At 41.3% G+C, this 13,159-nt stretch overlaps 1 protein-coding gene across 1 annotated transcript; it reads right to left on the reverse strand.

The window, feature by feature from the left end:
- Window positions 1-3,589: 3,589 nt before the first annotated feature.
- On the reverse strand, window positions 3,590-7,236 carry aldoca (aldolase C, fructose-bisphosphate, a). Its single transcript, XM_056283132.1, has 8 exons — window positions 7,125-7,236; window positions 6,643-6,854; window positions 6,352-6,406; window positions 6,089-6,249; window positions 5,911-5,994; window positions 4,141-4,315; window positions 3,829-4,028; window positions 3,590-3,682 (listed from the first exon to the last, which is right to left on the reverse strand). The coding sequence occupies exons 1-8, from the start codon at window positions 7,234-7,236 to the stop codon at window positions 3,590-3,592; spliced, it is 1,092 nt and encodes a 363-aa protein (XP_056139107.1).
- Window positions 7,237-13,159: the final 5,923 nt, after the last annotated feature.

Below are 13,159 nucleotides of genomic sequence, written 5' to 3' on the forward strand. Positions count from 1 at the left end.
CTGATATGATTGAATTTTGGTGGTGGGGCTTCCCTTTTAATTAGCCTGTATTTGGATTAAATAGTGTGTGGGAGAGGAGAGCTCTTTTGTCCTACGCAAATTGAACAAGCGTTGTGTGTGCGTTATGGCCAGTCAGCGACAAGTGCACAGTCGGGATCAGGGGAGGGCTTTGGAAATCATCTTGTGCTAGGTATGAGCAAGACACACTTGAACACAGACACACACACACACACACACACACACACACACACACACACACACACACACACACACACACACACACACACACACACACACACACACATACACACACACTAACTTGTTTTTTTTAGTTGACCAGATATCTGCAGTGGTGTAAACATGTTGTATGCACTTAAGTCTCTCCTTCAAATTTGCTGTTTTATTATTAAAGTCTTCAACGATTCTTCCCCCAAGTGTCCTCCTGGACATAACTTTAGCACCTTGGCAATGTCCCTGTACCAAGTCTATAAGTTCTTTATGCTCAACAGTGGCCCAACAGGTACATGCCTTTAGTGACAAAGGATGTGATGAGAGAGTCAATTTTATGTTGTGTCACTGGACCACATTCAAAGTTTGTTTGCATGAGGTCCTGATTTTTTTTTGCTTTTCCCACTGGCAAATTCCTTTTTGTGGTCTTCAGATTATTTTTAAAAAAATTTTTATTGAGTCATTCTGAGATAGATATTGAGAATGACATACTCTGATGTGTGAAAAACAAAGATTATTATTTAGCTTTATTAATTGAGCATTAGAGAGGGGGCAGGAAGTTATAAGCAGTCACTTCCTCCTGCTCCTTTTCGAACATATGTTTGTTGGATTCTCTATTGAGAATTCTTTTGGTTTTGTTTTTATCATTTTTTGTATTCATGCTTGGTCATTTTTTTCTTTTATTTGCATGTTCGAAATAAATGGGTTTTAAATTTGATGTCGCTGCAAGAGAGCCACATATTATGACCTTATTGTTAGTGCACAGCTGACACTCAGCCTCTATCTTTCCATTCACTATTTGGAAGTATTTACTTCACTATTTGGAAGTATTCCCTATCCAGCATTGCACATTTGAGCATTGGTGTGGCTTCTTCTTCTGCAGATGTGGCAGATGATGGGCCAGCCTGGCCAGGCTCCGATGGTTCATTGCCACTCACCCCCTGAGATGACTGACTTCTCCCTAAAGAAAACTGTATAAAGATACCATTAAATTGATTAGGCTAACAAGTTGCAACTTAAAACCAACAGCATTCAAAAAACACTAACACAAATGAACACTAGCCTGTGTGTTCGATTGTATTCAGTAGACCATTGTTGAGGATGGTCTGATCCGAAAAAAATTAAAGGTATGTTTCACTCTTCTAAACTTGAAAATGGGTCAAATTTAACATGAACATAATAGGAGGGTCAATAGGCTATGTAATTTAAGTGTATTCAGATCTGCAGACTAAGAGCTATTCGGCGGTCACAGAGGAAATAGGACTATCTTCTCCTATAAGCCTTGGCACAATTCAATGTGTAGAAGCTGAAGAAGTGGGTGATGCTTCTCTTGTTTTGAAACATTGAGTGCTAATTAGTATACATGAGACAGCTTTTGTTCCCAGTCTTCCCATTAGCAGACTGGAATGGAACTATCACATTGCCCAACTGATTGAAGTAACGTTTTGTTACCATACCAGTAGATGGTGTATTGTCTTTTGACATATTTTGAAAAGCATGTCCTTTCGTTGTCATCACTGTCACCTCACAGCAAGAGGGTCCTGGATTCAATTCCAGCCTATCTGTGTGGCGTTTGCATAATTTCCCCATGTTTGTGTGGGTTTCCTCTGGGTACTCTGGTTTGGGGTCTCCAAATTACCCATAGGTGTGAACTGTCTGTGAGTGACTGTGTAGGGGCCCCGTGATAGGCCCTGGTATAGAGCTGTCCTAGATGTCCCTATCTTCCAGCCAATGCCCGATGCTAGATGCTAGACTCCAGCACCCTCGGCCTTGAGTTGGTTATCAAGCAGGTGCAGATAATGGATGGATGGCTGGATCTCACAATTCAGTGTTTTGACTTCATACCAGTAGGCGGTGCTATGGATCATAAAATTCATTAATGTGCTCAAGCTTCCAGAATGTTATGTAATGTTACATTGTCCTATGAATATATTTGGATACTATCTGATAAAATCCCCTTGTGAACACATCAGAAATAGGTTGAACAAATGTCAATGGTGTAACTTATGGCCATTTCCTCAAATAGACTAATAGAGACATTTTGTCAAAGTACACAAGGGTGACCTTCACACATGTTAGTTGTATAAAAGTGTTAAAATTTAAAAAAAGATTTTGCACAGCCTTTGCCAGAGCATATAAATAGTGTATTAGGTGACTAATTGTAATTTTGCTGAGATGTGTTCTGAGTTGCTTGTGTCTGAAATAGCCTTCGGGAAGAGGGCCAGTACTAATTGTCCCCTGGTATTATTTTTATACAAGGCTCAGCGTTTTCGGTTTTTACCGATTTTCACCGAAAAATACCCAGATTTTTTTTAAAAAGGAGCAGCTCGGTTTAAACTAATTTTCACCCGGATTTTATGTTTCCACGGAGCCAAAAGTCGTTCCTGTTCGTGTGAGGTTATGTAACAGTGCCCTCTTGTGGCGAAATTCGGCATGCTGGCTGGCTTTGAAAAATAAAAATCGAAAACGCCGAGCCTTGTTTATATATTAAAACTGTGTAACCCTGTATTAGAAAATTCTGATCAATAGATAATACAAAAAAATCCACGTGAGATTGCAACAGAAAACTCTTTAATTTTTCACAATTATATATGTACTTTTTTAAAGCTTCACAGAAAATATTACTAATAATGACAACTTTTACATATTCTACCAGGTTATTGGAATTATGACAGCTTTTCAACAAACGTTGAGTGCAATCACTGAGAACAGCTGTTCCCCGCAAGCTCTCTGTTGCTTGAAAGACTGGAAAATTTTCCAGGATTTGATGGCATGAAAGCAAGAGACACATATACATGAGTACAATTCTATACTCAGGTACACAACTGTATAGACAGGTACACAGGAAGTACCTTTACACTACCTGAAGCCACATCCACATACTGTAATCGGAGAACAACTGCCTGCATTACTTAATTAATAGGGATGACAATGATGCCTGGGAATATTATTATTTGGCTGCCAAAGTTTAATTTCTTCACAACACACAGTGGGACATTTTCTGAATTTAAAACATGAAAGTGAATTATATGTAGCTTTAATTATGATACTGTTACAAGAGCATGAATCCATAACAAACGCTAGGCAAACCACCTTTCATTTCATTCCATACATGCACTTAATACTCCACAAAGCCATATTCTGATTGTCCTTTTAGGTCAAGGCAAGAGAACACACTGTCAATGCCGCTATTTTCTTATACAGTATCTCCGCTGACTGTTTGCCGCTATTGGCTAAATGTATTTTAAATAACTTCAGTATTTATACTACAATTCTCCTGGAATAGGGCTTGGTTATGGAAATTGGCAGAGGACAATGCAGTTTTGTTGGTGTAAGCGTAAATGTTGTCTTCCTGTGCTGTTTAGTATGCGTGACAAGATCCATAGACATGTTGGCCAGCCTGGCCACTGTTGTCACCACCAGTATACTTCCCCTGACATGCCAGACCATTCACCTATGGGCGGAAAAGAGGAGTCAGCAAAGAAATGAAACATAGTTTTTGAGACCAAAACCATTGTAAGTACTGTTTTAATTCATGCTTGTTGAGCAAATAATGAAATGATTTTAATTATTTATAGCAAATGTAAACTGGGCTCATGCCTCTGCTCTCTTGATGAACTGTTCAGTTGCCACATTCTCATTCTCTTTATGCCCTCGCCAGGCTCTGAGCGCAGAAGCTTGCAGGGCTCGGCCAAAGGAGAATGAAAGCATCCAGGGTTTGACCAGAGGGCAGTTATTGATGGCATTCAGATGGATAGAGGCCTCCTCCTCACTCTGTCCACCCGAGAGGAATGCAACTCCTGTAAGGTTCCAGAAATTGGAATTTCCTTCATAGGTAAATTTGTTTATGGCCATTTTATGGATTTATATCAATACATTTATCTGTGAGACCTGAAAGCCCTTGTAGTTTACCTGCAACAGCAGGTGGAACAGTACGTCGCAGAGCGGTGACGGTTGCCATGGCAACTTCCTCCGGAGTGTATTTGTTGGAGCAGCTGTGTCCAGGAGTGACCATGTTGGGTTTGAGCAGAGAGCCCTCCAGGTATACATGGTGGTCTGACATAGCCTTGTACACTGCGGTAAGCACCTGTAGTTCATATATTATATCATTTATTAAGTTCAAGACAGTTCGGGGCATGTAAAATCTGCAGCTATGAGAAATATGACTTGATGGGATGCTCAACATGAAGAACACACAAGTGTAAACACGATGTTCAAAAGTTAAGCTGAAATATTATCCAACAATATCTATGAGAAACTACGTAGCCAGGATCACAGAAGGTTGAATCAGTTCATCTGGATACAACGTTTATAGACAGATACGTTCCATCACTCATCTAAGTGACCTCTTCAGTCTCAACTGACTGCAGGTACCCCCACCCTCATAAACAATACAGTGGCATAATGACCGAAACCAATGATCGGTTTGATATGCAAATTGCCTTGAGCATTAACTAGAATTTCAATGGCCATGTGTTCAGGGATGGTCGTTCCCTCTTCACATAAATGGCCTCTTTGACTCCCCCGTTCAAACCAGAGTTCCTACGTATCAAGGATGTGCACATCCTTGTATTGTTTCTTTAAGGGTAAAACTGTATTGTTTAGAAGGGTGGGATTACCTGCAGTCAGTTGAGACTGAAGAGGTCACTTAGATGAGTGACGAAACATCTCTGTCACGATAAACGTTGTGTCCAGATGAACTGATTCAACTCTCTGTGATTTTCTTACCTGGATTATTGAGTATGCATAAAGACATATATGTACCCAAGAATATCAAAATATTATGTTAATATTTGGATTGTGACCACCCACTGGCCCCACATTTTATTCTTTTGCCCGTAGGTACCTGCCTCTGTATTCCAATGATCAAACCTAACAAATGCAGTCATTCTTATGTTCCCTAAGCGATCGTCTTAGTAAAACAAAATGAAGGTAGAAGACTTGCAATAGCACCAAGCGCTTCACCACACTTAACTTAAAAGCACTTTGTTGCAAATGGGTGTATGTGTTTCTTGTGTCTTTAAAAGTTCCTATTTGTGTTGTTATTTTAATGATGCATCCCCATCCCCTCTGGTCTGAAGTCTGCACATTGGAAGGTGGGCATCTTCACAGAGTCCCCGCCTTCGTCTCTCTTTCTCTCTTTCTCATGCTATATCAGTGTTTGCGAGGTATTGGTAAACTAAAAAAAAAATAGAAATTAAGTTTTTAGAAATTAAGTTTCCTTTATTAATCCCCTCAGAGAAATTCATTTACTGCAAAGCAACCCATCCTAGCTGTGATCTGTGTAGCTAGGAGCAGTGGGCTGCCGCCTTCATGCGGCATCTGGGGACCAACTCCAGTTCTTTTCCCGTTGCCTTGGTCAGGGGCACAGACAGGAGTATTAACCCTAACATGCATGTTTCGTTTGATGATGGGGGAAACCGGAGCACCCGGAGAAACCCCACCACAGACACGGGGAGAACATGCAAACTCCACACAAAGGACAACCTGGGATGACCCCCAAGGTTGGACAACCCTGGGGTTCAAACCCAGGACCTTCTTGCTATGAGGCGACAGAGCTAACCACTGGGCCACCGTGCCGCCCAAATGACACACAGCATGGTATTAATCGAACACATGTTTGGGAATCAGAAAGAAAAATAGCACAAACTCCAGCAAACACACGAGGAAAGAGAAACCCACCTTCTCAGTGACATACTGACAACGTTTCAGATCATGATCTCCATCAGGCAAGATCTCTGGCTCGATGATGGGCACAATCCCATGCTATATGTCAAAGAAAGGGAAGATTAAAGAGATAAACCTCATGCATCAAAATCCTACTGGTGCTCACACTTTCTTAAATGACATATGTGCTAACCTGCTGGCAGATACTTGAGTAACGTGCCAAAACATTTGCATTCTCTGTAATGGCCAAGTTAGACGGATTGGTGTCACTGATCTTCAACACACAACGCCACTTTGCAAAAACTGCTCCATCCTTTTTGTACTGGGCACAGCGCTCTGAAAGGCCATCCAGACCTTTTGAATGGGAAAAAGATAATTAAGTATCCTGCATATTCCATTTCAACAGGTGATATTGCTAGATTAACTTGAGGAGACAAGAAGTTTTTTTTTACCAACCCTGCGTTGTGGATTCTCCACATGTTCCTGGCAGTGGAACCACACCCTTGTCAACCTGAAATATACAAAGAGAAACGAGAGTAGTGACAGTGTTGGATCCTTGCATAAACTGTTAATAATCAGGACAGAGGCAGCTACTATAGTGGTAGGATTTAAAAAAAGCATTTTCGGGCCTGCCTCAGCTTATATCATAACCTGTAACAGTAATAACCACACTAATATTGTTTTTAATGAGGCTTGGCACTATTCAATTTTTCTTACTGAAGATGACTTGCCACTAAACTGTCACACCTTGACGCCAACCAGGATGCCCTTGTCCTTGATCATTTTGACAAAGGGAACGCCGTTATCAGAATGCTGGTACAGTGTCTCATGGAAGAAGATGACCCCTCCAATGCACAAGTTAATGCGATCATCTGCACTGAAGAGAATCTGACGATACTTTCTGCGGTTCTCCTCTGTGTTCTCAACCCCGACCTGGGCCAGCCGTTTCGCCATGCTACCTGTTCCAATGCAATTCAGACATCGCCTGTAGCATTTGTAAAAAAGGTGAATTTTAAGATTTCACATCATGTCTTTGTGAAGCCCAAGTGAGACACCCATCAGTCAAATTCTGGGGATGTGACAAATTCACTTGGAGTATTTGGATTGACAATGTTATACAGCACATTATTTGAGGGCATATTGAGTATGATCCTTTGTTATATATGAGATCTCCAATAAAGATATTTCCTTTCATTTGTCTAAAGAGATATGTGGAGCCTTATACAGACCAACAGACTCATCAGCAGCCAGGATGCCTTTTCCTGGAGAGATAATGCGTAGGGCGGTCTCATTCAGGTCCTTCTTCTGTGCTGCTGTGAGTGTAGAAAACTGATGTGTCATCTTTAGAGGTGGGCTCAAAACCTAGGTTTAGGAATTGGGTTCATTAGCATGTAGCATGCCACTGATTAAGTCAATAGTCTATTTCAAAATAACAAGAAAAACTCATCAGATTTTTCTCAGTGACAGTGAATGAAATTAATAAATTCATCATAAGAGCATATTCTTGAAATGGATATCGACTGTCTCTCAAAGCTAATGAAAATAGTTAAGGATGCTTTGAGACCTAGACAATGGGTTGATATATCTGCAACTGATCTGAATCATTCTTTATCTTTGCTGTCAAATACAAATATCTGCAGAGTCTACGTCTCATTTATTTGCTGCTAGCTTGTGAGGTGACTCAGGGGTCCAATCTCAGACCTGTATTTTTTTTCCACATCACATACTTTCCTTGGGTCAAATTATATACCATTTTGATATTCCTGATAACTTATGCTGATGCAGCTTTACCAATTAACTACTACTACTCCTACTACTTTCGGCTGCTCCCGTTAGGGGTTGCCACAGCGGATCATCCGTTTCCATTTCTTCCTGTCCTCTGCATCCTCCTCTGTCACACCAGCCAGTTTGATGTTTTAAATTGATGCCTTGTGGCTGTAAAGGATTGAATGTCCTATAAATGTCCTATATATACCAAATCCAGTTGCACTTGATTCAACTCCTTTGGATAATGTCCTATAAAGTTCTTGAGTCTCAATTCTGACAAACATACATTATGTTCTTAGTCTTGAAAATTTCCCAATTTCCCCTCGGGGATGAATAAAGTATTTTGATTCTGAGTCTTTCAACGGATGTTGAGTATTTTACAGGTCTGTTGTCATCAAATCTTTATCCGAAAATGCTGTAATCTTTGACCCTCTTTTATACTGAGCAGTAATGAAGTTTGACTGAAATGCTGCTGCTTGTGTTTCATGTACGAGTATAGTAGTTCTCATATTACCCCACTGGCTTCGCTTCCATGGCCCTAAATCAGTTTCAGATAAGATATTAATGTTAATCCCATTCACACAGCACTGCGTGGTGAGTGGTGAGGTCCCTGACTCCATCCAGCAATCTTTTGCAGCCTAACAACTCCGTCGGAACCCTTTGGTCCAGGAATTCCTAATTTCCTTGAGTTAGGTTTGAGTTAAAAGAAGGTTGTGCATTTGCCGCTCTAGTCTCAAAACTGAGGAACAACCCTCCCTTTGACTCCCTTTGACTTTTTTTTTGTGTCTTGGCAGAGGACAATGCAGTTTTGTTGGTGTAAGCGTAAATGTAAGCGTCTGGACACTATTCTTCATAAATTCTGTAATTCCATTATAATTCTGTCATCCTCTCTCAATGTTGTATCTGTAAATTGTGTAAACATAACATCCATTGCACGTTGTCCATCTTGGGAGAGAGATCCCTCCTCTGATGCTCTCCCTGAGGTTTCTCCCAAGCCGGAGGTAACACGGGGATTCAAACCGGCGATCCCCGTGTTGGTGGGCATCAAAACAGACCGCTACACAACCCGGACGCCATTAAATGTTTCTTTTTGTAGTTACTTGATGTTTTAGTATGTTATACATTCTCCCCCTTGTTTTTACCACTTTAAAGTATTGCAGCGAGTTAGGGGGGCAGCCCGGGAACCGCCACAGGCGGGACGCGAACCCGTATCTTCTGCACGGCGGGCAGCAACGTTAACCAGTCGACTAAAGGGTCCGACCCGTTAGCCAAGGACCAACGTGTCTACTTATCCGTGCACGTTACATTATTTTTGGGGACCTGGTTAAAAGTATTTCACTCACTCACCAATGGTGAAAGTGAGAATGGAGATGCCTCATTGGCCTATTATTATACTAAGATAACGCCATGTGCGGGCATTGCATCCTTATCTGTTTCAATAGATGCAGTCCCCAGAACAAAGGGACCAGCTAATTATGGCCCCCGGTTATATGAGCCCATGTTAGTCTTATGAGATGCAGAGCCTGGAAAGCTTTGACCGTACTTCTATGTGAAAATGAGCCAGAGAGGATGAATAACTTACACCGTCAAAGTGCAATCCACATGGAAGGTTTTTCATTCATTATCAACGACTGACGGTATCAAGTATCAGTTCATATCAATCTACTGCAAAAAGTTGGGCCACTTGGACTAAATGGATTAAACAGCCACTACTGATTCAGCAAGCTAAAACAGCATAGGACCAAGTGTCCTGTACTTACCCGGCAGTGATGATGGTGGAGTCTTAAATCGCTGAGGGAAAGAAAGGGCTGTGTTAAGGCTTCACAAAGCTCCAAGCTGCAAAAAAAAAAAAAAAACCTTACCAGGAAAATGTGAAATCAAATCGTTCCCGTCCACTGTTGTGTTGAATACTAACGGTCCCAGTTTGTATCCATCCCACCTATGCCCCACTTTATAAGCCTCCCCACCAGGCGGGGCCCACACGCCCACACTAATGTAGGCAATTAAGTCATTTGAGGAATCGTCTTCCTCTCTCCCTACTCAATTTAATGAATAAGTTATGCTTGCATATGGGGGGGAAAAGTTCATTCAGAAGCTTGATTTTGTTTTTTGTTTTTGTGCGAAACAATGCTTTCAATGTTTTTCAGTCATCTTACACTACAGACCTGAGGGCAAACTTGTGAATTCTCAACTTGTGGATGAAAAAAATCAAACTAGACTTTTATGACAACCAGCATCTTATAACAGTCATGAGCGCCCCAACGAAATGTTTATTTCTACAATGACTTTTGACCCGCTTTAAACTCTCATGTCGGGGTTTAATGAGGAATAACAAGTTATGTATTCTTATTATACAGCCATGGACCCCCTACGTCAACCTCATTTTAACACTTAACCAATACCCTTTAGAAAGCTATTTTTATCTTAATTAGTTCAAATACGCTCCGGGCAAAGTTTTAATCCTCCTGATGATTTGGTCTTCACCCTGAAATCCACAGGAGTATTTCAGTCTCAGAGCAATTCCTGCACTTAGTGGCTTTTTGTGTGCCTTAAACGGTAAAGAAAGTGATGGAAACTTTCAGAAATAGAAATAATTTCTAGGTTTCAGTCAATGTAAATTAACATGGGAATATGGCCCCAAATTAGAGCAGAACGAGGTCAGTTAAATCCTTTCCGATATGAACCAGAAATTAAAAGAGCTGCCCTGTATGTCACGCATGTGTTTCAAGAGAAACTAAACACGCGTGTAGCATCACATCACGCTTAAAATAAACAACTCATCGTTAAGAGCCCATGAATAAAACGTGATTAAAACTAGATTGTGTGGTCTGTGACATCTACAATGCATGAAAAGTTTGACAAAACAGAATTTCATACACATTGAGATTTTTTTAAAAAAAAATTTATGCATTGGTGGCGCAAAACTGCTGTTGTATATGAATGAAAGCCACTTTATTTTGTCATTGTAGGTTACAGTGAATGTGTTCTCTGCATTTAACACATCCTATTGTATAGGCAGCTGCAGCGCCCAGGGACCAACTCCAGTTCTTCTGTCCATTGCCTTGCTCAGGGGCACAGACAGGAGTATCAACCCCAACATGCATGTCTTTTTGATGGTGGGAGGAAACCCACGCAGACATGAGGACAACATGCAAACTCCACACAGAAAGGACCTGGGATGGCCTGGGGTTCGAACCCAGGACCTTCTCGCTGTGACGCAACAGGGCTAACCACTGGGCCACAGTGCCACCCCATGGGCTTTACATTTACGTACCAATGTAAAGCCCAGAGTAAATCCTGACTGAGTCAGAATGTCCAAAGTGGAATCACAACATCAGCATTCATCTTGTACGCCATATTGCATGTGGTGAATAAGTTCGTTGGGGCACAAGCAACATATAAATGAAAAACATTTGGGCGGCATGGTGGCCCAGTAGTTTGTGCTGTCGCCTGACAGCAAGAAGGTCCTGGGTTTGAACCCCGGGGTTGTCAACCTTGGTGGTCGTCCCGGGTCGTCCTCTGTGTGGAGTTTTAATGTTCTCCCCATGTCTGTGGTGGGTTTTCTCCGGGTGCTCCGGTTTCCTCCACCATCAAAACGACATGCATGTTAGGGTTAATACTCCTGTCTGTACCCCTGACCGAGGCAATGGAGAGAAGAAGTGGAGTTGGTCCCTGGGTGCTGCAGGGCAACTGCCCACTGCTCCTAGCTACACAGCTAGGATGGGTTAAATGCAGAGCAGAATTTCCCCACGGGAATTAATAAAGTATATATGTTAAAAAAAATCCTCTCAAGGCCGGTGTACTCGGTCTGACCGACACAATGTGGGTTTATACAAATACAGGGAGAGCAAGTGCTTGTTGACTTCATTGACCAATGGGGTCAACACCTGTCTACCTTCACCCCGTTCATTTCTCAGTCCAAGCCTCGCTTACCATACGTGACAAAGTGTTGTATTAGGTTTTGCTGCACAAACCCATAGTGGTAGACTCATAATGTTGTCTCTTGATCCAAATGAGACCACTGGTGTTTTTTTTTCCAGAGCAAATCTTGCAAAAATACAAATAAAAAGGCTTTGTCATGTTAAATCACACCGCCATGCGGACTTAGGCTATGTCCAGAGACTGCATGTGTTTATTTCCATTTGTTTAAAGTCTATGGGCTGGTTTGTTGTCATTTTAGGGGACTCCTTTCTTCATTATTGTGGGTCAGTGTGCCTCTGAACAGATATGGGTCACTGGACTGCCTGCCACTAGAGCCACAACAGAGAGATGATGGACCTGTCTAAGACAGGGGCCTGAAGGGGGATTCAATGTCCGGAGGCACTGAGAGAAGGCTATGCATTTCCATTCAGTAGGTACGGTTTTAAATACTAGAGGGATGACTTGGAAAAGTGCAACTGTTGAACGTGGCTGTCTCCACTGGGGCAACAATTTTTTTCCGTTACCTAATTAAAAACATTTAATGATGATGCCTTATCTGGTCCTCAATTTTGTGTCCTATTAAGGTTGTCCTCAATGGAGTTATGTGTGCTCCTCCAAATAGGTCATCCCGAGGCTGAAAGTTGGCCATCACTTATTTAGGTATAGCAACCTTACATAACTGATTTAACATTTAACTTACATAAAACGTATATAATGAAAATCCTCTACATACGAAAGTAATGTGTGAAGAGTTCTAGAAATTTCCTCAGAGAACTTCCTGCAGAAGTGAAAAATTGGCACACAACTATACGAAACTTGCTTTCAGATATCTTCTACTATGTTAGAAACCTAAAATTAGGTTTTTGAGCGTTTGTTTTACTTAATCGATTCCCCCAGGAGAGAAACCTGTTTTCTGCCTCTTGCTGGGGAGCTCAGTCAGCCAGCAAGCGCACCACTGGAACTGGTAGAGATGGAGCATCTTGGTTATTGTGACTATACAGGAGTGGCTACATGAGTGAATCAAACCAGTGAACTTTGGTGGGGTGACAACCTCGCCTATGCCGGAGTCATTCTGTCCACTTAACATATGTGCCTTATAAAACAAACTCAATATCGAATGTTTTGACCATAAAGTATGACATACAAGAGGCATGCGGATGTTTTGATTCCAGGACTCATTGCGCACATATACATGCACGAGTGTTAGAAAAGCGCTATATAAGTTTATTATTATTATTATACTCGATTATGTAGTTTTTAAGGTGGTGCATATAAATGTACCATTTACAATTACCTGATGAGAAACCTAAGAAACAGAATGAAGTGGTATCAGTTTCTACTGAAGCATGTATACATGTTTGTCCCTTTGCTGTGAGAGCATGGAAATATTTTGACTTATTATATGAACACCTGGACATTTATGTACTGGATATGCAAATGCAAAAGAGGACAATTAAGACCTTAGCCTGGATATCAGATTTGTGCATTTTATGACACTCCATTTACTCATTGAGAAAAGACAAATCTTTATTATGCAAAAGATCAATATCCTTTAATGGACTTACATTAAATTCAA

This window comes from Lampris incognitus, chromosome 7 (genome assembly GCF_029633865.1).
Source record: "Lampris incognitus isolate fLamInc1 chromosome 7, fLamInc1.hap2, whole genome shotgun sequence".
NCBI classification, from domain to species: domain Eukaryota; kingdom Metazoa; phylum Chordata; class Actinopteri; order Lampriformes; family Lampridae; genus Lampris; species Lampris incognitus.

What these genes read in the sequence shown, in the direction of transcription:
- aldoca (XM_056283132.1), bottom strand. Translation starts at nt 7,236, where the DNA reads ATGACACATCAGTTTTCTACACTCACAGCAGCACAGAAGAAGGACCTG. An exon ending in ACTCAAGTATCTGCCAGCAG is followed by an intron (nt 5,995 to 6,088) that starts GTTAGCACATAT and finishes TTTGACATATAG; the next exon opens with CATGGGATTGTGCCCATCAT. An exon ending in AGTTCATCAAGAGAGCAGAG is followed by an intron (nt 3,683 to 3,828) that starts GCATGAGCCCAG and finishes TTCCGCCCATAG; the next exon opens with GTGAATGGTCTGGCATGTCA.